The sequence below is a fragment of the Pundamilia nyererei genome, unplaced genomic scaffold, assembly GCF_000239375.1.
Source record: "Pundamilia nyererei isolate P.nyererei 1_Seehausen unplaced genomic scaffold, PunNye1.0 scaffold00025, whole genome shotgun sequence".
Lineage (NCBI taxonomy): Eukaryota > Metazoa > Chordata > Actinopteri > Cichliformes > Cichlidae > Pundamilia > Pundamilia nyererei.
In genome coordinates, this window is record NW_005187426.1 from 1,602,958 (window position 1) to 1,629,077 (window position 26,120).

The following is a 26,120-nucleotide window of genomic DNA, read 5'->3' on the forward strand; positions in this document are numbered from 1 at the left end:
AGCTGTTTTGTTACATTGCATTTATTTTGTTGGCCTAAGTTGTTTTAGGTTTTGACTTTGTCATTTCGGTTTAAAAATCTTCAATATTATTCTTTCAGGCTGTTGACTGAGTTTTCACTGATTGACTCACCAAAGAAGCAAACTGGTTGAAACACAGTCGCAACTAATTTGTTTTCATCTTTCTTGCAGTCAGTATTTTCACAATAAAACACCAATTAGTCACATGTGTTGATAGTTTAAATGTGAAGAAAAGCGATATTTACTTCTTCCCATCCATTACTAGATTGTTTTACATAACACACTCACAGCTATCATTCATCATTTCACCTAAGCTGGAAATTGTCCGTGTGAAGATAAAATGATAATTCGTTAAATTTGGCACCTCTTATAAACCTGCCAGAACCCACCTCAAGTCTCATGGCACAGTATTCAACACTGATAACTCTTACCCTTATGACTGAAAACCAGAATTAATTTTTTAGAATATTTTAGAATATATATTATAGATAAGGAAAAGAACATATGTATTCTAAACAGAAACTGAAACTGACGAATGATCCCACCTGGTCATTTTTGTAACTAGAATAGTTTGAATGCTTGAGAGTTAATACTCCTAAGGCCTTTAATGGATATTTGTGTATTTAAGGACCAGTAGACACCCTGCAATTGTACTTTTTGCTCCAGGGTCAAGTGTCTGCTTTACAAGCCTGGTGTAGTGGTTGTGTGATTCCATGTCAAATATTTCCAAAGAGCCATTCAACAAAAGAGCAGCTGACCTGGATCAGGTCCAATATGCCGAGCTCGCTCTCCGATGAGTCGACACAAAAAACAAAGTATAGAGTGGCGTAGTGTCGGTAAATCAGCTTGTAGTCAGAGCCACCAATGAGACTGAAAGCAGATTAAAAAAAGAACAACTTCAAAAGGCATTCAGGAGTAGCTTCATTCTGAAATAGACTAAACTTGTTTGCTGTTAATTCACTTGAAAGATATGATGGAGACTTTTGAATATTTGTCTCCATCTAGTGGTTAAAGCTAGACCACTGCATCCACAGCTGCTGTAAAGTAATGTCAGAATGCCCAAACCTGACTCAGGATTTACAACAGTTAGTATTTGTCGAATTAAAATGTGACAACACACAACTAGTCAAACAACAAGTGTGCCTCTCTGCCTCTGACAGAGATCCCAGGTGAGCATGTATCAAGACACTCTGACAGAGATCTATTAAACCAGCTTTTGTGACAGCTGTGCCTAGCTAAGCAGTAACAACCTTATCATTTATAGCTGTACTTAGAGTACACACATGCATATATAGAGGATTTGTTTTATTGTAACCTGTGATACAAACAGAATTGCATAAAAGAACACCTGACTTACCTTCCACCCTCCAAGAAGTTGCAGACGTTGTCATCTCTTTTAGATACCAAATGAAAAGTCTCCCGAATGATCTGCTGCTGCATGTCCTCCGCCTGCAAGCAAATACGTTACAAACTCCATTAACTCCATAATTGTCAAAATAAATAAATAGAAATTAATTTTAAAAAGTCTAAATATATTTGCCAATAACGCATTACTTAGACTTTTACTTATTTTTAACCACGTTAAGAAGTAAAACCTCTACAGTAGGACCTGAACAATATATCGGTTAGCCAATATTGCTCCATCACAGATTTGATATATTTGCTGTCCTATACAATAAGTTTTATCAATATAAAATAATGGAGAAAAAAATGCACATGACTATTTAGAGACGCCATCAGTTGGTTTAAAGAGTGGAGCAGAGGCCTACACTTCATGGAAGGATTAGGGATTTAGCCAGGTAACTTCAGGTTTTAACCCCTGTGGGGTTAAAACCTGATAGGAAGGTGGCTCACTTTGTAATAACTCATGAACACACACAAAACTACCTCACACTGACTAATCAATTTTCTCTAAAATAATGTCATCACTCCAGGAAAAGCCTGTGAACCTCAGTAACCTGATAGCTCACTGAGGTTCATTCTCTTATGTACATCAGTAAGTAAATAGATCATGAGGAGTAACTTTATTCCTCGTGTTCCCTGCAGCTGTCAGCAACTTTGATGTCATTTAAATGTTAAAAGTGATCGCCCTCTTCCCAGTGTTGCCAAGCGCTTACTAATAGGAATTGTCTTAACGTTGGGGTCTTTACCTTGCAGTATGAAGTGTCTTGAGCTGCCTGATGCTGTAAATTGTCATTATATAGATACATTTTAATTGAATTATGAACCTTAAAATAGGAATATGAACCTAAGACAAATCACCTAAGCCTTGTGCTTGCTGACTTTATATAAAATTTGCATGCAAGCCTACTTAGAGTTAATTGGTTACTTTCTTTAAAACCACTTTGCATCCAAGAAACACTTGAATGGAATACAAACTGTAGATACGGAAAGATCCCTCTAAGCATATAGCTTACATCCTACACACTGCTTACACACATATACACCTGTTGCCTTTAGTCTACATCGTGTGTTTAAGATATTATTTTTTGTGATATTAGCACATATTAGCAAAATGATGTTAGGGTAAATGACACCAGATAAATAAGCAATGACTTGTATACACTGGGCATAATAAAATCCTAATTCCTTTCCCATGACTAAAGTACACTCCATACTGTCATAATTTTTATATTTATAAATAAAAATATATAAGATGATATAAACCCACATCATATGTTTTAGAGGCAAGTCTACTTGATTTCTATTATACAGTAAACAAATTAAATAAACCTACTTACAGACAAATCTGCAGTCACTGAAGCACAGCCGCCGTTTTTAAATGAGTTTTGATAACTATGATAACTATGATAAAAGAGTTCTCCTGGTAAAACCATTTATTTATGTGGTATGTTATGTAATTAAACAGACAAGGATGAAGCAAAGTCAGTGATTTCAGGACAGATAGTCCGGCTAATACATACATATGTACGATTTAAGTGGATTTATCTTCACAGATAGCTGCTCCTTCATTATATAACGCCTATATACCTTTATATAGAGAGAGGTCTATTTTAATAGAAAGGAAGTAAAACTGAAGAGTGACTGAGCTCCAAGTGTGTTCCCTTTCTTGCTCACGTGATCCGCTAATAGTTTTACTTGGCTACAGGAAAATATCTCATAATATGTCAGGATCTCTGAAATATATGTGGTGCTGCTCATTACACGAAAGGTCACAAACGCTAATCAAATACAGATTGTAAGGTAAACAAATTGTTTCAGCAGTATTTGCTACAATACTCACAAAATACTGATAGAATCTGATCAGCCGCGGCTTCCCGTGGTTGTTAAAAATTAATATGGCTTTAATCATCTCTGTTCTTTGGCGTTATCAAAGTACAGCGTGGAAAACTCTCAAAATGTTACGATTTTGACTCTCTGCTCGACGTTAGCTTCCGAGCTCCCTGCAACCGGATCTCTCGTTCAGCTACATCCGGTTGCACCGCAGCGGTCAGCCAGACCCGCTCATGACAAAAGGTTCCGCATAGATTTTCGTTCTGGGTCTGTCTGCCATACAGGCTATCCAAGAAATAATTAACGTCAATAAACCAAAACCCTGAGCAAGTACGTTTGTTGTAGTGTTGCTGATTTATGGCTGAAAGCTAAACTAATATACAACAAAACCAGGTCTGAATGCACATCACATTAAACCTTAAAACAGCAGAAGACCACACTGGGTGCCATTCCAGTTGTGTAAGAACAGGAAACTGAGGCTATAACTGTCAGTGGCATACCAAAACTGGAAAACAGAAGATTTGAAACAAGTTCCCTGTTGTATCTCAGTTTCTGCCGTGACATTTAGATAATAGGGTCAGAATTTGGGGTAAGCAACATGAAAGCATGGCTCCATACTGGTTTGTATTAACAGTTCAGGCTGCTGATGGTGTAATGGTGTGGGAGATTTTCCTGGCACACTTTGGTAACAAATGAACAAATGGCAAAGTATTGTTGCTGACCATTGTGCCCACAGTTTGCTCATCATCTGATAGTTACTTTCTGCAGAATAATGTGCCATATCACAAATCCTTAAATCCTGTTAAACTGGTTTCTTGAACATGATGAGATCTTAATTCAATAGAATACATTTGGGATGTGTTGGAACAAGAGATTCACATTATGTACGTGCAGCTGATAAATCTGGCATCATGTCATTATGGACCAAAATATCAGAGGATTGTTTTCAGCACATTGTTGAACCTATGCCATAAAGAATGAAGGCAGTTGTAAAGGCAAATGTATGTGCACCTAATGAAGTGGCCAGTGAGTGTATTTTGTAAAATCACTTGCATAACTTTAGTAAGCCTTAGCCAAAAGTGCTTAAAAACATAAACAAAAACCTCTAAAACCCACATAAAATCAGATATTAATTTTTCCTTGCTTAAATATGTCTGCAGTTTTTGGCTTCCTATCAGACAGCCAAAGGTTTCTTGGGATTCAAATTTTATTGCAGTAAGTATACCCAGTCCTCAGTCTTCACAGTGGTGGTCTATACTTTTCACTTTGTGAGGCTATCCACCTGACACATTATGTAATTTTCGGGTCTTCGTGACTAATGCACCATCAGCTGAGGCACCATGTTAATTATTGGAACCTTCGTACTTGGGTCAGCTGCTTCACACTGCCTTGGAAACTCTTTTTCCTTTGATCTACAGTGGGTGGTCAAAAAACCGGATCAAGACCCAAATTATGTAATATTGTAGCAAAAGTTCTCAACAATTAACACATGTGTGCCAAACATGAAAATTTAATTGCCCAAATGGAAAAATGGTGAAAGATGGCATGTTAGCATGCTTTGAAGATGTTTTTTTGTCTTTTATTTTTTTCTGCCGAGAAAAAATAAGAAGTTGCTGAGTTTTTCTTTAGGGTATTTAAACATTTCTAGTACACTTGGAGGTTTTAATCATCTACTATAAAATATGTTTCCATAAAGAAAAGCTGTCATTGTAAGATGACATTAAGCTTATATCTCAAGTTGTATCTTCAAAAAAAGTGTTTCATTTTACATATTTTGAATCCATTGTTTAGTTTTTCATTTAGTTTGACAAGGATTACGTATTCAAATTAAATTAGTTTGGGTTAGATAACGAATTGTACTGCATGACTCCATGTAACAGATGCGGGTAGACCAGGCCTGAATTTTAAAGCCATCAGCCTGCATTCTATATATTGTCCACCAGAGGGGAAACTCTGATTCCCAAAGAGAAGTCCAGCTGTACAGAACCCTTTAAATGAGAGGTCTCAAACTTAAGTGAGCCGTGGGGCACTGCTGGCACTTTCATCTCATTGGGGGGCCACTTTAGTGTTCACGGAGTACAAAAAATAATGGCACGTGTTTTGTTTTGGGGGGGTTGCTCTCGCTAAATACTTGTACTAATCCTGTTTTCTCTCTCTTCGCACTAGTGTTTTCACGGCTTCACCCTTTGTAATAAGTTATTGCCACGTACATTTCGCTTCCGTGTTGGATCTGTTCTGTGTGTAGTGTTTTGTTTTGGGGTTTGTTTTGTGATTTTTTTACATTTCAAATCTTGTATAACAAGACAAAACTGTAAACGTGAATGCAATTTTTTCCATTCACTCTCTTTCTGGTCAGACACGTGGCAGCACTTATGCTATAATTTTGTTCTTATTTAACAAAAAAAATGCAGACATGTGTGTACACATTGGTTTTTGACTACTAGTGAAAATTGTTTTCTTTACAAATAACTCTCACTGAACTAACACGGCCAATCCCTCAACGTGTTTGTACTGTGCTCATATTTTTGCTTTTTAAAGAACTTACTTCAGCATTGCACTCAGCAGCGAACAAATCCTCCTTAAAAAGGTAACTTGAAGTGCCAAATTGCTATATATTTCTTCACGTCAATATACAGGCTGCAAGTTTGAGACCTCTGCTTTAAGTCCATTGATATATGATCTCAGAAAAAACTTTCCTGATAAATTTATGGACTCTAGCTAGTTTAAAATCTTACTGGATACAACATAATATTCATCTTAGGGAGGTAGGGTAAGCCCATATACATGTTGATACTACAAGTTCCTCAGGTGTGCGGTGTTCTTGATAAAAGTGAAACACAGACTGTGTTCATGACATCCAATTTTAAAGCACCAAGAGGTATATTTTCACAGAAGGATTCACAGAAGGTTTTGGGTGGCATCAAGGTGTCTATATCCAATATACAATTTAAATACATCACATGCTCAATGTTAAAAAAAACCCTCTTTACTTTAGGTTTCTAAGGGCGACACTTTCAACATATCTAAGAATGACTAAACCAACATGCATTTTATGTGCTCATACAGCCACTAGAAGCTGGTTAATTTTAAAACAAACATGTGTTTGCACTTTTATATAAAGACTTTTTTCTTGTAATATGCAGATTCTCCTTCTAGAGATATATTTAATACCTTTTTATGGTCTTTCCCTATATTAACAGTGGATAAATCTATAGTTTCCAGGAATGCATGCATATAGAAAATACCCCAAAATGGGCTCAAAATATTAATAGCCACCTTTTTTCTTCTTCTTTCAGCTTCTTCCAATAAGGGTTGCCGCAGCAGATCATCTGCCTCCATCTCACCCTATCCTTATGCACAATCCTCTAACACGGCAACTCATTGCACACTAGCTTTCACTCTATAATTTGACAGTGGGGAAAACCTAAAAGTCCTTACTTACTTATTTACCAGGAAAGCACCTTAACATCCACAATCATGGACTTTGGGATTGGGCAGAATACTTACAGGTATCCTTTGCTTCATCACCTTTCCTCCAGAATGAAATGAGCTTAATATAAAATAAAATAATTCCTTTGTTATACTTTGTTAAAACATACAAACAAGACAAGAGATGAAGTGATCAGTTTGGGAGCAACCAAAAGGTATAAATAATGATTTCTTATTTTAGTTTCAGGAAGAGACCAAATGCAATCAGTTGTGTTTTACATTGCTGCAACACATAAGAAAAACAGTCCCCATAAATGTTTCAATGAGAATAACAACAGATTTTCTTAATTCTAATATTACCAATGAGAGAGAAATCATAAACCAAGGTCAAAAACACTGATCGGAAAATCCCTTGAACTACCGTACAACCTGAAACTCCAAGGCTTGTGACTTTGTTTATGCATGAGGACACTGCTGATGATGAAATACCCCTGAGACATCCTTGCAGCTGCTTCCCTAGATACTGCTCCGTCACACAAAGGTGTCCAAGTGACAGTGCTGCTGCATAATGTTTCTATTCACGGGATGCTAAGCCACTTTCAAACTATCCATCTGCTCCAGCACAGATTTAACAGGTGAGGGTGACAGAGGAAAAAAGGATATCACAAGCTTTAACATCATAAGCAGGACACGAGATTTTGAATTTTAATTTGAGTAAGCCAAGCTGTGAAAAAGGACACACAGAAGGAAATTATTCAGGACAGAAAGAAGACCAGGAGTGAGTGGACCAAAGTCCAAAAGGCAAATGACAAAACCTCTTCAAAACCCACCTGTCTTCACAGTTTTCTCTGAGTCAGCTTCAGTGGGTACCAGAACTTTAGGAGAGGCATAAGTGTTTCAAGTAAGTTCTGATTTTTTGCTGCATTGTCTTTGTATAATACTATATGCTTCTGGGACTAATGCCTGTGCACTTCTCATGCTCTGATCATCTCGAGTAGCATTCTTTAAACAAGTTGCATAAAAATCTAAACTCCTTCAAAAAACAAACAACAAAAGAGGTTTGGGGTTTTTTTTGTTGTTGTTGAAGTTTCAATGCAGAATGTATGAATGGGAAGTGAGGCATGTACCTCAAGGTAATCCCATTTCTTTGAGTACAGCTCAACAAACCTCCATGTTGTTTAGGGCGAGCAGGTGTCCTGGTTCAGGTGGGACTGCACAGTATTTGTCTTCCCATAACACAAACTGAGATAATATCCTACATTTTAATTAGCTGTAGTTTGCAAGCATTAACAGATAAATCTCACAATAAACATGTAGCTAATCTTTAGAAGTATCGCTACTGAAAACCAAAGATGAATACCAGAGAGACAGTCGGCTGAAATAGTAGTTTTATTACAACAGGTTGCTCTGTGTGTAATTCTTATTGATTGATTGCATAGAAATAATTGATTGCTTTGGCTCAGACCAAAGTAGTGGGAATTATTAGAGCCCAAATTTGACGAGATGAAAGCATGGGTGACTTTTTTTAAGGTCAAATGAAAAAAAAGATCTTTTGAAACATGTCTTAACTAAAGAAAGGATGACAATGTAGTAATTTGTAAGTAATAAACAAAGCTCAGTTAAAGATTACATGCAGGTGTTGAGTTTGAGTAGTAGAATGAGGAAAATATCACACATTGTGCAAGACAATGTCCCCACCTCTACAGTATACAGTGAAAAGTAGTTTCTGCCTTCCTGTTTTAAAACCAGACAAAGATGACTCAAGTAAATACAAAGTGCTGTTTTAAAATAACTATTTCAATAATTTAGGGGGGGAAAGCAATCCATACCTTCCTGGCCCTGTGTAAAAAAGTCACTGCCTCCTAAACCCAATCACTGGTTGTGCCACCCTGGGAAGCAAGAACTGCAGTCAGCATTTACGATAACTAAAAATCAGTCTTTCACATCGCCGTGGAGGACTTCTGTCCCACTCTTCTTTGCAGAATTGTTTTAATTCAGCCATATTGGTGAGTTTTCCGGATCATGTGCTCATGTGAAAGCCTCTCAACTCCAGACTTTTACAGGGCCACTCCAAAACCTTCATTTTTTTTTTTTTTTAAAGCCTTCAGAGGTGGACTTGCTGGTGTCTTTCTGATCATTATCCTGCTTCTTAACCCAACCCCGCTTGAGCTTCAGGGCATGAACTGATGGCCGGACATTCTCATTTAGGATTTTCTGGCAGAGAGCAGAATTCCTGATTCCATCAATTATGGTAAGTCATCCAGGTCATGAAACAGCAAAGCAACCCCAGATCATCACACTACCACTTATGACATCCTGTGTTAGTTTAGCCAGATATAATAGATCTTGTCAGTCTGAATATTGTCGGAATATTTCCCCAAAAGTCATGGGGATCATCAAGATGTTTTTGTCCAGTGAGAGACGAATCTTTGTGTTGTTTTGGTCAGCTGTGGGGTTTGCCTTGGACCTTTTTTATGGAAGCCATTTTTTTTTCAGCCTCTTTCTTACTGCGAAATCATGAACACTGACCTAAAGAACGAAAGAAAGAAATCAGCAATGGGGCAAATATTTTTTCACAGAACTTTCTTCTTGATTCTTACTGTCCATCCCTTTGAGGCTATATGACGTGGCGCTGTGGTTCCCAGAGAGTGTGTGGGTGTTTGCCTGTGAGGGTTTACAATATCTACCCACAATAAAAATGCACTGGCTCATTAGTGTATTCCATTGTGCATACAAGTATATAATTCTGCACAGTATATTACAACTTATTTGTCACACACGCAGTCAAAGGTGCCTGACCTGCAGCTACTACTTTCACATGGGGCCAGACGCCATTCTGTACCTCAGGCCCAGACTCATCAAAATGTCACACCGCATTTCCTGTTCTGATTTCATTTCCATTAATTCTCTGTTGTACGTTTTTCATCATTAGTGCTGCAAAGCCACCCAGGCTGTTGTCTGCATATCATCTATTATTTCCCCCCTAAATTCCCTTCCTCCTGCATGAGCACAGTGGAAAACAAACAGACGCTCATTAGCATGTGTGACCCGTTGGTGGTAAACAGGCTTATTTCCACATGAGTGAAGTGCGAGAATGGATTCCACCGGGACAGTCGAGGTAGGTGGGCCCGCCGGCTGCCTTCATGGGGACTTTAATAGGGACTTAACAAATGCAAGTGGACAGGCACAACATTCTCTGGCACAGGGGGTCATGTTGGTACAGTGAGCACTTGTTAGAGGGTGACTCACTGTATTTGGACTCTTGGGTGGCCACTGATATTCACTTCATTTTTAATGTGAATTTTTTTTTTCTCCTCAGCGCTAATTGTTGGATTGTGACGGATGCTGAGTGCTGTCTGCCAGAGCTGAGGTAATGCGTGGCTTTCAAATAATGCTTCTGTGCTCTGCTCTTGAAGTGATGAAAGCGGCCTGTAATTACAGGGATAATCAAAACTGTCAGAGGCTCTTCTATGGATGGTTTTGTTTACTGTCTGCTTCTCTCACAGCGTCACAAGCTGCTGGCCCTCCACTTCCTCTGGCTGGGCCTTAGACCTCAAAAGATCACAGCAGTTGTATCTGTCTGAGAATCAAATGTAAGTAAAAGTCAGTTTCATTAATGGGTTGTTTTAGAAACCTGTTCGGCTTTCCTGTACTCAACTCATAGGGCTACAGTATAACAAAGTTGCAGAACAAATCAGGTGGCTCTTTTATCATTTGTCCCTCGCAGGGATTAATCTGTTCATATCAGTACAAAGTCCTGATGGGAGTGGTCGCTTTCAGGGTGCCAATGCCCCCATGCAGAGGACACCGGAGGTCCCTAAACTGTATGAAATTGATCTGAAAAACAATTATATGCTACTTTACTAATACACTGTTTGCTAGTTTTTCTTCTTCTTGTCACCTGTCTACATTTTTCCTCTTAGTTATGCTGCTTTTTCAAATAGAGATCAATATGTTGTCCAAGGAAAGGATTATAAGGATCACAGCTTCCATGTGGCATGTAAAAAAAGGCACATGTTACCTATAACTTCAAGAGGAATATGTCGGGTTCTTTTTGTTTGTTTGTTTGTTTGTTTTTTTTAAAAAGCGGTATAAAATTTTCCATTCAGTCTTTTTTGTCCCACACTCAGTTACGTCTGTTCCCCTCAAGGTGGCAGCATTTCAGTATCTTTTCATTCCTTTGTTGTTGCAGGAGATGCTACAACAGTCTCCATAAGCCATGACAGCATGATACCTTTTAGGCACACACATTAGGCATTTAAGTGAAAGTACAGATAAGTATCTGTACTATTAAAAAAAACTAAACTAAACATAATTGTGTTAAAAAAAATACTCTGATAAAAGCTGAAATACTGATTCTTTATTCAAGTAAGTGTGAAAAAGGACAGGTCTGAAATTAGTTTTCATTTTCCCCCCCAAGCCAAGTCATATTAATATCATAATTAAACAATAGTGATAGAAGAGAAACCTCAACTTTAATTCTAATTTTAATGAATTCACTTGAACATCTGTTACATAGAACATAATGTTACAGAGTGAAATTGATTATAATCAGTACACACCTAGTATAGAGCTAGTATAAACCACAAGTGAATCTGATCAGCATCATCAGCTTGAATTTGTGTGCTACCCTTGATGTGATATCACACTGACTTTGAACAACACAACTGCCCTGCACAAACTTCATTGTGGTATTGTAAACCAACCAGTGAAGCCTGCACTAAACTGGCCAGCATTTTCATGCAACCTCTGAATAATAACATTAGTACACTTCAGTTTGTTTAGCAGGGTGTTTCACAATATGAAAAAAAAGAAAACATAACTTGAGATATAAAGTTGTATTTTAAACAAATGCTCAAATTAACAAGAACATCACATGATATAACCTTTAAATTTCCAGTTCATCAAAAGTCACTGAGCACTCCTTAAATTTTTAAAATAACCTCTCTTCTTCCTCTCTTGTCTTGTCTTTCATACATCTTTCTCTACCTCTGAGTGATGCTACCTCTCATTCTCACTCTCCCTGAGAAATGTGGCAGTTGTAGCACTAGCTAGCAGACAGATTTTGTGACAAACTGCACAGAAACAGCTATGTGAATGCCAATATTTGTTGAGCTGGTAGAAATGTTGCATTTTAAATTACCTACCACTTAAAAAAAAATGTCACTGCCTTTATGCTCAGTCCTTTTCTGGTGTGCTATTTTGTTTGGTTGTTTTTTCTTTCGCCTATCTCTTTGGACGTAATAAACATCAGTGATGCATACACTCACCATCCCTCTATTTAGGTTTAAGTGAATTTGGTATTTCAAGGTGTGAGGTGAGAGGAAATAATGATTCCCCTGAAATGTCATAAGTCTAAAGTAATAAGCCAGTTTTGAAAATATAAGAAGTAGAGAGTCTGGATATTTGTGTTAAAATGTGTTGAGTAAGAGTAAAAAAAAAACTGTCAGAAAAATAGATATCTGAATTTCTATTTATATACAGTAACAAAGTACTTTGTTATTTATCACTATTGGTTTTAGAGGTTCATTTTCCACAAATTTCAACTTTTTCCATCTCTTGTTTTTAGCATTTTAGTGAATAATTGGTATTAGGTATGCTAAGTAAGATCAAGTCAATTTAGGGATTTTAATTGTTGTAAAAAAACAAAACAAAACAAAAAACAAAACAATATTATTATTGTATTATTATTATTGTAAAACACTAAACACTAAATACCTGAGCACCATATCGCTATCTAGTAACACCTATGTTTACATAGGTTATCATCCTATAGGAAAAGACAGATAGCATTCATAGATATGTGGAAAAATTGGTCTATACAGCTAAAGATACACAGGTGGATTTGTTTTCCCTACCGTGACCAGGTTAGTATTTTTTTTTCTGTGTATTTGAACCCTTGCTTCCCCTTGTGTATTTACAAGTAACTGCTAACAGTATAACCAGTAATTAACATTTCTGAAACACGACACAACCTTTTCAGAATAAACAGCTTGAACTCTGTGGGGTTTTTTTGGAACACAAATATTATTTCCTTTGGGTGCCAATGGCAGTAAGAACATGGCAGAAAAAAGCGTATGTTTTCTTCCCTTGTGATAATTTGATTCTTAATGAGGGTCAAGTGAAGACCACAGAAACAGCATGCTGTGTTCACTGTAAATGGAAATCCTCTTTAAGGTGCAAACTTAAAGTGGTAGATTTAGAAATCTTTTAGCAGGCTAAGCACTTTATGAGCTTATCTTTTGTTGCATCCTAGGGAACATGGGAAAACGGATGCAAAATTTATAAGCCAGTTAACAAGTATCATATTTGCAGTCCGAGTCCAGCCTTTGGTAAGATACCGTTTCTGTAAATTATTACATTTGTGTCATATTGCACTGCTTGGTCACAAATTGTTGGCACGCCACTGTTAAAAAAAAGGGGGGTGCACTTTTGCGCACCCCCTTTACAACTACACCCCTGCAATCGTGCAGACAGACACGGTCATTGTATAGCTGGCCCTCCACTGTGTTTTTTGAGCGGAAAACAATCCTGATCCTGGATCAGTATCCCTGATTTCCTTCATACCTCATCATCGTAAAGGTAGTCGCTACGGCGGTGCCCCGAGAGGTGACAAGAGGTCTCACTCTGTTTACATTTTTCCATCCGATTTTTAAATAGAAGCTCCAACGAATAATTGCATCCCCCTGTAAAGCCATTTTTCTTCAGAGACCCGCTATTCCCATGCTATATCCATGCTGCCGTGTTTGATGAGAATGATAGCGTAACGAACACGCCTTGTGTGGATATTATGCACTTAAAATAATCCGATAGGGTGTGCAGTGTATGTAGTTTTGCGCTTAATTCGACCAAAGATGCTCGAAACTGTTAAAAACTGAGGATTTCTCCCAATGAGCGCCACAGCAGTCACTATGGTAACTGCTCTCCATGGTGGCTAAGCTGCAGTAAGAGCGACGCCCTCTTTCACCGAGGCGGAGTGATTCATCACACGATGCATATACGATCTGTACGCATGGCGCCGTGTTTACGGCTAACACGGCAGACTGCAGACTGACCGAAGGAGACTGTGTGTGTGTGCGTACCTGTGAGTTATTCCATGTAACTGCGCGAACCGCTCACTTATCTATCGACCGAGGGCGTTAGAAAACCAAAGAATTTGACCTCAACCGCAGCAAAAAGGTCAAATATTCATTTTAGCCCGCTGGTATGAAGGTGAATTACCACAACAACGCGGTGCGTGTGTGCATGATGAGCGGCTGAGGAGGAGGAGGAGGAGGAGAAGAAGGAGGCTGCGGTCTGAAGCCAGATTTTATCCTGGATATTTCGAAACAAACGCCGTGCCGTTTACTTAACGGGGCACTGTACAAGTGGAATATGTTACTGTATGCCCCAGTCCATCTCGGTCCATCCCAATTTTAGGGGAGGTTTGACCCGTTTTCTGCCTCCTGAGGATCCTCCAGCAACAGCAGCGGGACGGTGAACGGTTTTTCCTCCAGATATGGAGTGTGAAGATGCGGATTACAGAGGAATCCCCGCCGCTAGTTTAGATACAGTGGTCTTATATTCTCCAGTGCGGCGCTATCCAAGAGAAGAATAACTATGAATACATATTTTCTGACCTCGGGACTAAATCGGTGATATCGCTCTCTATATATGCTTTTTTAATTTTATTTTTTTTGGAGCACGACTGGACTCCCGTTAGGAAACGTGAGAGTGCAATCCTGCTAGCCTGTTTGTAGTAGCTATTAGCTCCATTAGCCGGCTAACAGCTAAAAGGTGCTGGCTGGAGCTTAAAAGGCGTTTTGATAACTCTGACTGGGTTTTCCCCACGTTTCCTTCCCACAGCATATTTATTTACTGGATTTAAAGTGTGATTCACTCATTCGGGGATGAGGTCTCGAAAGGAAAGGAGCCGCTTGACCTTGTTTTGGGGTCTGATGCTGGGTCTTTCGTCCTGCCTACGGCCCGCCACCGCAGAAAGTAAGTAATGCCTCTCTACGCTACTACACACACGGGCAAACTGTGTTTTTCCATGCTTCGTTAGTGTTCAAACACGAGGAAAAGGGTCATTTTTGTTAACCCGAAAAACAGTGTTTTACTGTAAATATCGCACATGTAATACTGCACTGTGTAAGCAGAGTGTTATTTCCGCTATTTGCACATTATTTGTATGCATTTAAAGTGAAAAACAGGTGTGTTGTTACTAGAAACGAAAAAAATATGGAATGTCACTTATGGTTTCACTATAGTTTTGCATTATTTCGGTCTAATAGATCATGATTTACTTTTCTACATTAAATTTGCGGTGTATATATTTATTTATCTTAAGTTGTTGTATTTATTTGGGCTTTAAATGGGCTTTTAAGTCACTGAGAGATTTTTGGGGGCTTTCTACATATGTAGGCTAGTTTGTTATGTCGAATTTATTTTAGAGGCAATTTTCCAACTTTGGAATAACTAAACTTTATCTTGTTCTATCTGACACTTATCTTATTGCATGGAATTTGCGCTTTACACCTTGACATATTTTTATGAGACAAAAGGAAATATAATTTTAACTCTTGGTGAAAACTTTTTTTTTGGTGTGACTATAATAGATCGTTTTAATATTTTACTTGGCGTTTCTAACTACATCACAAACATGAGTCAGCGTTATGACTATTCATTTAGTTTGTTTTTAAATACATCGCTGTGACTCATAGCATGATGAATCAGAACAAACAAAGTGGAGGTATGCCAATATAAAACCCCATCAAACAAGTGGAATGTTAGGAATTTTAAAATGTAATTTTTAGTTTAGTTTGACTCTAAAATTGAGAAATAATATTTTCACATTCAGGTAAGAAAAACAAACAAGATCTCACCTTTTATATAGCTTATCATATATCACATTTAGAGGATAAAAAGAAGAAGCACACCCAAGCATTTATTTCCTGTAAACATATTATATTTCGTTAACGTTTCAAGTTTTCCAGGAAAACGGCGTCCACCTGAAACTGACTTGGTTAAACACGGCCCTTACATTCAGTTAGGCAATGTTTTGTGTGCATGTTATTCACAATATAGGTTGTAATTTTTAGTAATGTTCCCTCGGGGCTGAGTGAAACTAATGCAGGTTTTTTGTTTTTTCCCCTCTCGCTGTACAGTCATTTATTCTCCTTTGTCAAACAAACCTGGGGATACCTTGACCTTGGAAATGCTTTCATGAATACCAGACACAAATCATTTGAGCGACAAGAGGCAACAGATAAGAATATTAGAATATTGTGGGGTCTTTTTTTATTATAATATATTTTTTAATGAAAAGTTGATAGCACTTTAAGGAGCGCTAATCAGACTGCATGGATTTTTCGCAATAAATAAAACTCGGTTGAGCACATAAACCTTACGACTTCTGTCAGCTTGTAAACCTTTTAATCTGATGCAGTTAAATTGTCTATAAATTTATATTCCTACATTTCTTTTTTATGTGTTGCCATCTGAAACGTTTCCATGTTTCCAGCTAAACTGTAAACTGGGCTTCCCGATTCATCCCATTCATGGTGACGTGCTGGGGAGGGCTGGGTTAGGTGGGTTTTTAACCAGGGTCTGGGTTTTAAAATAGAACAAGCCAAAGTACATTCACAAGCAACACAGACCAAGTTCTGTTGATTGGAAAGACTGAGGAGCTTGTGAACTGTGTGTTATGGGGTTTTGGTTACAGGACAAACCTGAGAGCTGCAGAGAGGTTCTCCCATCGAAGTCCTGCATTTATTCTTACTCTGGTGTGGAGCTGTGTAAAGATTCCTTGTGTGGCTTAACTTTGAGCCTTTTTACTGATTTACAGTATCAGATGGCACTGAAGTTCATCTGGCATGAAGGGTGTACTATGAAGCAAGTTCTGCATAGCAGGGCTTTCTTTGTGTTAGCTAGTTTGACAGAATCTAAAAACCCAGTTGGAGATAACAGGTATAACGTTTTTGGTTACCCTAAACCTCCTACTTCAAACTCTGTGCATGTTCACATAAAGAAGGTGCGTTCGATGTCTTGTTCAGTCATTTAAGCCAATCAGAAATTCTAAGAGAAAAAGGTAATAAAAAAACTCAGCAGTGGGATATTTAAATAAATCAGAGGCAGATCCGACATTAGGAAGAGCGCAATCATAAATCTTGTGAATTCATGCATGAATATATGTATTTTTACATTCAGAGGGCTCTGGGTTCTGGATTTTAATGTCTAATGACAAAGCTGCAGATTAGCACTCAAACTTTAAAATTGATCCAGTTAAATGACAGTCAGGTCTGAAGTGGATTTCAGGTTACTGCCTTTGCTTAGGTGTTTGGCTTTTGCAATATGAAGGATTTTGGATATGGTGTGCTTGCACGAAGTTGTGCATAAAACAAAAGCACGCAGCCTGACGGTGATGACAGGTAGATGAGACAGGTGATGATTGAAAAGTGGGTTTGAACAGGAAAGAGGATGAAAGCAGAGTAGAAAGAAATGCAAATAAATAAAAAAACAAACAAACATACAAAGCACTGACAGTCTGACAATGTAACCAGAAGTTGGAACTTATGCTGTAACTTGCATCGTAACTTATGATGTAACTGGAATCTTCTGTTAACCCTACGCTGTAACCAGTCAGAGTCATTGTTGGCATTTGTCAGGTGCATGTCAGGTTGCACGGCTGTACCTTTTCTGCAGTGCTTCTTTATGTGATAATAATTAGACACAGCTCAAAAGGTTGCATATAATGTATTCTTTGAATGAACAGAATAGATTGTCTGTATCACACTTAGAGCATGCTAAAGATTAAAAGTAAGGGTGAAAAGGTGGTGCTTTCAGCTGATGTTAAACCAGAACTCTGAACAAGGCTATGTGCTAGGCATTAGTTACTAACCAGGTACAAAGAGAGCCATAAAAACGAAATAAAATAATATACGTAAAACTCAGATTTTAAGCTTGACATACCTTTGCAACACCTTAATCTTAATTGGTAGCAAACCGCTCTGATTAAGTCCTGCTGCAGACGGAGCTTTCACATTACCCCAAACAAGTTTTATCTGTCACCGGTGATCTCTTTCTTAAAGCTTTCCATCACGTTTCTTCTCACCTTGCCTCTCATGTGGAAAAGTATTTATGACTACGCTTGCCCCTCAGGCAGTCTGTCACTAACGGGACGGAAACGAGGAGTAAACAGACTTGCTGCAGTCTAGTGGCAGCGTTTGAAGCACCAGCTCAGAGGCCTGTATTGCTTCCTATTTCTTGTCTCATGGAGCTTCTAGTGGATTTCCTCTGATTGTCTGTGGACAGTCTGGATGCTGCAGGCGGCTCGGAAAAGGTTATCAAAAGTAAATATGTGATCTGGAAGCTCATCAGAGCTGCAGAGATAGGCTTGTGTACTCAGCTGTTTAAAATCTGTCAGTGTGGAAGGAGAGGGAGGGGGAGTTATTAAGCTGCTACACCTGCTATTGGTATTTTCACTTAGCCGATGCGCACAACATACATTTTGATCACGAGCTTTTGTTTTTCACAAGCGGGATGGGAGCAGTTCCCATGAAAGATGGCTTTGCTGGTGCTGCAGTGAGGCCACAGAGGGTGAACTGATGAGGCCGCCTGTGGTGATGTAACGTCACCAGGCAGTGTGTCTTTTTACAGTCCTGGGTGTTGGAAGTGTATTAGCAGGTATGCGGCTCACTGAAGCCTGCTGACAAGTAGATTACAGAGAAAGACATAACGATCATGCAGCACGCTTCCTGCTCTAAATCACACCAAGGGCCCTCAAGCCCTGCCTAGAGAGGTCTTAAACTCTACACACTAAGGGAAGCACAGTGTTTCCACTAAAACTGGAAGATAAAGAAAATAGTTTCTAAACTTAAATTAAAAAGAATATCTATCAGATTGTCATAGATGGTATATGTCCGTCAAATAAGTTAACAGGGTTGGTGCCTTTACCGGTACTGTACATTGACCAGTCATGTGTGCATGTGCAGTAAACCACCACAGATTTTTCCTGCATTAAAAAGGAGGTTTTGACCTCAGCTCATTATAATTTTTGAAGTGGGGTTTAATTTACATAAGCTTTAATAAATTTGTATTCATCAAATCGCTGAAAATATGAAATGCAGACTCTTTGCCTTATATGTGGACCAATCATCATGACTGTGATAGATAAGAGCTTAAAATAGGGATTGTAAAAATTAACATTGAAACTGATGAAAAGCTGAACTACAACTGAAACATTTTCAAACAATAAAAAGGAAGCCAGCAACTCAAACTAACTGAAACAGAACTAAAAAATCAAATTCAGTTCAGCATTTGTTCAGTTGAGGAATTAAAAATCCAGAAAATCCAGATTTTCTTGGATCTGGTTTCATTGCAAAGTTTTTCAATTTTGGGTGATTTCAACTTTAAATAAATGTCCTCATTCAAAGGTAAATGATTAGTTATTGTCAGAGTAAAACCTGGAACACTGTGCTATTGCAGTGTTGCCAATATTACATTATTCTATGCCACTAAACTGCATTGAGTGGTTTGGGAAGACATTCTGCCAGCAGAAAGGTTCATAGTGTTCTTTTTGAAATTAAACTTTGTTCCACCTCAATAGGAGCGAAGAAACACCACATATGTTTTGTAGAGTTCTATATTTTGGTATCGGCGGTACTGTCTGTAACTGATCCTGTGACATTTTGCAGAGAGCCATTTGCTGGGGTTATTTATTCAGTATCACTTTGTAGCGCACCGTCTGTCTACTCTTTATGATAATCATACATAAAACATAAAACACTTTGTTAGAAAACTGAAGGGATGTTTAAAATGAAACAATGCATTTGTTATAGCTATACCTTTGCTTTTATGGTAGATTTAAAAAAAAAACAGAACAACACAAAACTCCTTTCTAGTCTTAACTAGCACCAGACCTAATGTTTAACCACAAAATGTATTAACTCAGAAAACAATAGTTCTTTTTCTGGGAATGTACGATCTCCCCCTCTCAGTGTTGCTTTCGTACAGTAAAACTTTATAGACCAGCAGTAAAGTAAGTAGCAGTGTGACAACCTGTTAGCTGGTTGGTGTGAGTTTTCCATGACTCAGTGCCCTCCAGCTTTTTGAAGTCTAAATCCTCCTCACAGTGATGTGTGATAATGGCCTCCGCGTTTCTGTGGGTGCTGTGGGGCTTGAGGCAAAGTATTGTGCACACCTAAAGTGAGAGGAAAAGTTGGAAAGGCAAAATCAGTCTACCGATCATCACCTGTTTTGCCAAACTATGCCTCATGCTGGTTCGGTTTTATTCCACATAGATTCCAGCACAGTGCCTCCTTTTAAATCCTTCACTTTGTAGTTTGTTTGGTTTAGAGGTTGTCTTTGTCTAAAAAGAATCAGCCCACTGACTGCCTCAGTAAATAAAATACTTCTCAAGAGGTTAGAAAGAAAACAAATGTGAACAAATCTATTTTTACACTGAACATAAAAGTACATAAATGCATGTTTTTGCAATTAGTTCTCATCAGAGGGGCTGGCAGCTGTCCTTTGTTGTCTGTGCTTTGATCAAAAGCCCTAACATTTCACTTCTGACCTTGGCAAATACTTCTAATAGTTATAATACTTTTAATGTAGTTCACTACATCTTAGTGTATGTAGTGAATACTAAAGGGCGAGACATGGATCACGGCTTTAGGGGGTTAGAGGCATTAGGGGTCCATCTTTGTTTTAGAGCTAAATGACACTTGTTGGGGAAACTTTTGTCAAAGGCTAACAAGCTAAGGGGAACTTGCACTATTCTCTTATGCACTACAGCTCTGTGTGCTCTACTTTATCCCTCTCCCCTCTCACATACACAAGGTGAAACTACTTGAGAAACTTGTAAGGACACATATGAGTCCAAAATGCATTAAATGCTGTGACATCACACTGAAATTAAACAAGGACACACAAATTAGGTAAAAAATGGGGTGACCCAGAAGACAGTGGTGAAGGAAACTGATCACTGGATGGATTGCCATTATTGTCAGTGTGCCCTCAAAGGATATAACCTGTTACTCTTATCTCCTAACTTTTTCCTACAAGTTCCATGCTCACTCCCAGTTTTGTTCAGATGACAGAATGTTTGGGTCACCAAGATGTATCTAGAAGTTGTGAAAGGTTTCTATAGGTGCACCTGAGGAAGGGTAATTAACAGTTGCTTAAGGTCGTTGCTTTCAGCTGCTCTTGACTGAGTTGTTGGTTAGTTGTCATCTTCAGCTTGTGTGGAAAATGTGCACGTCTCACAAGGAGTTTGAGAGACAGTTGTACATCCCACTGACATCGATTAGTCCTTCTTCTATTGCCTTCACATAAAATATAAAATATCTAGATAAATAAACCTTATATGGAAAGATACCAATGCATTTAAATAAAAAAAAAGACTGTGTGACTGTGTGTATAGTGGGAAAGGGGCATTGTATACCCAGATGATTGCCAAGAAAAAGAACAGAACAGAAGTACAAAGGATGCCCAGTTTGTCATTAGTCACACTAACTTCACCACCTTGGCTCACCTACTTCTAGCGCCCTACTTCATGTACTCATGGGTAGGACCACATCATCCTTGAACTCAATCTTCAAGTTTCTAGATGTACCTTACACAACATACTCAACACACACATGTTTACCAAAGGTTTCCACAGACTGTCACATCTCATCTCAGGAAGCATCAAAAGTGGCAATAAATGCCTATAAAAGTATTCAAAGCTGCCTTTTTCTAGTAATTTCTTGCTACTTTAGGTTTTATTTTATTTCATTTCACTTTTATTAAACAAGGAATTCTCTTGAGATTAAAATCTATTGGTCAAGGTTCAGCTGGCCAAGAAGGAACACCATTACAAAATTATGGATTATAAAATCCGTACACCGTGAATGCACATTCACAGACAAGGTAAAGTCATAGTACAAAATACAAAGTCCACTGTGCAACACATAGTGTTGCAGATGGAAATGATGACATGTTTTTGCAGCTGATTAAAAAATCTTGAAAGTCATAAACATTATAACTGCTAAATACAGGTTTTTGGCATTGTCATCATGATTCTGTTGGTCTGAAGCACAGCTTCACCTCACGTAGTTCCAGACTCTTGTTTCATGAAGAGTTATGTTACTACAGTACTTTTAAACCTTGTCATCATTAATTATGTCCTTTGTTTGACAAGTTATTTTATCACATAATGTATTTGATCAACTGACACGGTGAACATGTTTTATGTACGATGTCTTTGATAGTCGAATAGTTTCTAACCCTTTGATGTTGATGCGTTACGAAGGGTTGATAAAAACATACAGCGAAACTAAATGCTGTGGTTGTAATAAATGGCTGCAAGTGTAACAACAGCCTCAACGCAGAGCAATCAAAACTTTATTGCACTGTTAACCTAAGCTTGGATCGAACGTGACTCAAGTGTTTACTTTGTCACACCATGTTAAGTTGCCATTGAAATGAGAGCTGCAAGGCAAACACACTCTGTCAGCAACAGCACGGCTCAAATGTACTGTCAATATTTAAAAAATGTACTGGATAAACCTTTAGGTATCGCTATTGCAGAGCTGGAAACCACTGATATTCTTAACAGCTATTTATTGCTAAGGGTGGGTCCATGAGTTATGAATTCTCCATCATTTTTAAACAAGGTTTTGTTGTCTAGCTTCTAAAGATCAGGCAGGACCGTTTTGATTTAGCCGAGAATGCGATTGTAAAGACGAAATAGTTCTGGTTCCTGACCAGAACTTTAAATTAAAGGACACAATACAGCTTTAGTTGCAATTGTGGCTTCTGCTAAATATTCTTAAAAAAAAGAAGAAGAAGCTGGGATAAAAGTTGCTTCTTTTTTTTTCTTTTGCATTAATTCTGACACAAACCTCATTTTCTATCTTGTTATAATCAGATGGACCTCTTTGCATCTCTCAGCAGTGCCTTTTTGAGTCACTCCCAGTTTAGTTTTGACCTGGTCAACTATATCTATTTGAAGACGTAAAACTCGCAATGTTTCTGTAGGTTAAGTTATGGAAAGACTTAAAGGTTGTTGAAGTTCCGTTTTTCTCTAGATGGCTCAGCTGCTCTGATTACTAAGAGATGTTTTCATGGTTGAAAATTTTCTTCAGACTGGGACAACCACCTCACTCACGTTTTTCATTTGATTTATATTTAACATTCAAGGAAATTCCCTGCAATAAGATTCATATTTTTCACAATTTTGTCATTGGCATGATGGTAAAATAATAAATAATGAAAAATACTGGGATCATGCCTTTTGCTGCAGTTGAGCAGCTGTATTATATAGCAGTGAAATACCTGAGGTGTTACATATTTACTTTTCGATGTAACTGATACTGACCTATGTTTTATTTTGGGTTTTTTTTGTTTTTGTTTTTTCTCCTCCCCTGCAGTCTGTGGACCCAACATTGATATTGGCAATGACATCACTGAATTCAGGCGTCTGGAGAACTGCACAGTGGTGGAGGGCTACTTGCAGATCCTCCTCATTGGTGACAAAAACAACAACATCAACAACCAGGAAGTCTTCCGCTCCCTCAGCTTCCCCAAGCTGACCATGATCACAGACTACCTGCTGCTATTCCGGGTATCCGGCCTGGACAGTCTTAGCACGCTCTTTCCCAACCTCACTGTCATTCATGGTCGTAACCTCTTCTACAACTACGCCCTGGTGATTTTTGAGATGACCAGCCTGAAGGACATCGGCCTGTACAACCTGAGGAACATCACCCGTGGAGCCATCCGTATTGAGAAAAACCCTGAGCTCTGTTACCTGGACTCCATCGACTGGTCCCTCATCATGGATGCAGAATTCAACAATTACATTGCTGGAAACAAGCAGTCGAAGGAGTGCAGTGATGTTTGCCCAGGTATCATGGAGAACAACCCCCAGTGCAGCAAGACCATGTTCAACAACAATTATAACTACCGTTGCTGGAACTCCAATCATTGCCAAAAAGGTAAGGAAAGTGTTACAGACAAAAACTTATCAGGGATTTAAAATGTAAATATCATCCGGGCAGCCTTTGGTCTGATTAGTGTAGATTTGAATTTACCAACCTGTCTGTTTAACTGCTTTATTGTATTTTGACGCAAGGAAGGAGGAAAGCTGGGAGGATGTTTTTATGCAAGATTAACTTGTCTGCAGATCTTTGCATTACAATTTCCCAGATGTTTATCTGCAGAGCTCAACAGTGGCATCATTTTTGGCTCAGCCCATGGTTTTGTTGTGTAAGGTTTAGGAACTACTAGTCTGTCTAATGCTAAGATATACTTGCTTGTTTAGAAAAATATGTTTTAAATGTTTCCAAAAAGAAACAGTAGCTCACATATCACAGTCAGATGTTTTGTATGGTCCAGTAGTTCTCACCTGCCTTAAAAAATGAAAACACTAGGTGAAGGAGTAAATGTTACAGAGCTTAATTAAACCGCTCCGGTTACAATGAGTGCGAAGGCGGCCTTTAATTTCGTGTTTATGACTGCAGCGTTTTAGATGACTTGTTTTGCTGGTGCTTTTCAGACGATGTGTTTTGGCTGACTGTGTGCGTGTGTGTCTGTCTGAATTGTTTCCCTGGTGACTGGCGCCTTGCTGCAGACTCAGCATGTTGATGTTTTCTGCCTTGTGACATAGAACTGTCGCTGGGCTCGCTTGGACTGTAAGCACGTCTGTATACATGCGCGCACACACGGTAATGATCATCAAACGCATTCACAGCACATACAGAGATATAGACACATAAACAGGTAAATTACATATGCAGATATCTCTGACAAGCACATCTACGCATGGCCTGCTTCGTGAGTTGTTGGATTGACAGCGTGTGGGCATGATGGGAAAGAAATCAGAAGGTGAACTGAGCTGGAGGAGGATGTGTCGGATGGATGAATGGATGGATGTGGATGGAGGAGGTGTTAGGTGGATGAGAATAATGCTTACTGTTTGTCATTCCTCTTGAGAAATGGACAGTCTTTGTCTAGAGACTTTTCCTTTTCTTGCATTAGACACAAGGAGAAAGTACAAGATAATTTTATCATTCAGTACTTTATGAACGATGACCTAGAAAATTTACCACAAGCAATCTGTCTAAAGTTGTGTCTTGCAGGAAGGCCATGTGCCGCCCCACCTGCAGCTTCATGAAGTCAGCAACTTTTTTGTCTTAGTATACCAGTTGCACAGTCAGCGAGGAGATCAAGTGTCGCGCTGTACAGAAACAATAAGGTTTCTTCCGATAAAAGGCCATCTTTCTGTCTTCACTCGGAGATAGTAATATTGTTTTTCAAGGGGCAGAGGAAAATGAAGGACAGTAGATTAGGTTCACTGATGAACAATGGCACTGGGTAATATTTTATACATCAAGTCTGCGCACATTCAACAATGCCATGTTTGTTTTGTTGCATCAATAAGTCCAGTGCTTTAAACTGCAGCGGTAGTCTTTGTTCTGGTCAGGCACATGAACCAGTTCTCCAACCTCTCTAGTTGAAGGAGCTATCGTCACCAGCTGCAGCGCACATTTCTCCAGCCACTAAAGGAGGGACACTCTGGAGCTGCCTGCACATAATGCTCACTGTCGCTGCCCAACGGCACATGCCTAAAGTGACATTTCAACTGCTGGCAGACACTTTGTGGTCTCTTCAGCTTGTCTTACACCACTTAAGTCTTGTAACCTGGTACATGTGGTGTCTTTAGGTGATATATCAATGGAGGACAAAGAGTTTCACAGATAACTAAGAGGGAGACCCTGCAAGAGCTGGAAAAGATCAGACAAATAATAATAACAATAATAATAATAGTAATAATTCTTTATTTAAAAGGGACAGTACAGTTTAACATAGTCCAAGTATAAAACATAAAACTGATGTACTGCACAAAAGTTTATGGCTATTGCTAATTTCCAACCATTGTCCCTTGTTAGGCTGCCTTTATGGAAAATGCTGATTGTCCAAATTTAGATCTGCGATATGACATTTTGCTATTATATTATATGGTATAGGGCTGTGCGATATGACCAAAATTTCATATCCCGATATAAGGCATCTATCGTCCCGATAATGATATAAATCACAAAAATTTAACATTTTCTGTAAATTCTGTGAATCTCGGGCAGCTCGACTTGCGTGAAGTGTTTCCAGCTGGGCGTCGTGTACCTGGAGTCGAGTTTTTTAACGCTGTATGAAACCATACATTTTTAGACTTAAGCTTTAACGGCCGCTGTTTTCTTTGTAAGTATTTATTAGGGAAAAGCCTGTTGTAACGTTTGAGTCTAAGGTTTATTTTTTAGCACCTGACGGCTCTTTTTTTGCTTCTCATCCGTAAATAATCTGCTCTTTCACGTGATTCAGTTTATTTTGAAAAGTCTCAACAGGATGACTTACTGTCTGGAGATATGGGGTAATGCATATAAAACGAACACTCTTCCTATTTTCAAGTTACAAAAAAA

At 38.5% G+C, this 26,120-nt stretch overlaps 2 protein-coding genes across 5 annotated transcripts in view; one reads left to right on the top strand and one right to left on the bottom strand.

The window, feature by feature from the left end:
* The window catches only part of ap3s2 (adaptor related protein complex 3 subunit sigma 2), a 9,235-nt gene extending 5,772 nt beyond the window's left edge, over window positions 1-3,463 (bottom strand). The window contains exons 1-3 of the mRNA XM_005727570.1: window positions 3,263-3,463; window positions 1,376-1,467; window positions 777-888 (exon numbers count right to left, since the gene is read on the bottom strand). Coding sequence (XP_005727627.1) covers window positions 777-888; window positions 1,376-1,467; window positions 3,263-3,331 — 273 coding nt within the window. The 5' untranslated portion in view covers window positions 3,332-3,463. The remainder of the gene's footprint in view (window positions 1-776; window positions 889-1,375; window positions 1,468-3,262) is intronic.
* Window positions 3,464-10,254: 6,791 nt separating this feature from the next.
* Window positions 10,255-26,120, top strand: part of igf1rb (insulin-like growth factor 1b receptor) — a 61,192-nt gene continuing 45,326 nt past the window's right edge. The window contains exons 1-3 of one of the 4 annotated variants that reach the window (XM_005727573.2): window positions 10,255-10,274; window positions 14,527-14,661; window positions 23,076-23,642. In XM_005727573.2, coding sequence (XP_005727630.1) covers window positions 14,571-14,661; window positions 23,076-23,642 — 658 coding nt within the window. In that variant the 5' untranslated portion in view covers window positions 10,255-10,274; window positions 14,527-14,570. Of the gene's footprint in view, window positions 10,275-13,616; window positions 14,662-23,075; window positions 23,643-26,120 lie in introns of those variants that run through there. The other 3 variants (XM_005727571.1, XM_005727572.1, XM_013909461.1) reach the window with 3 other exon arrangements.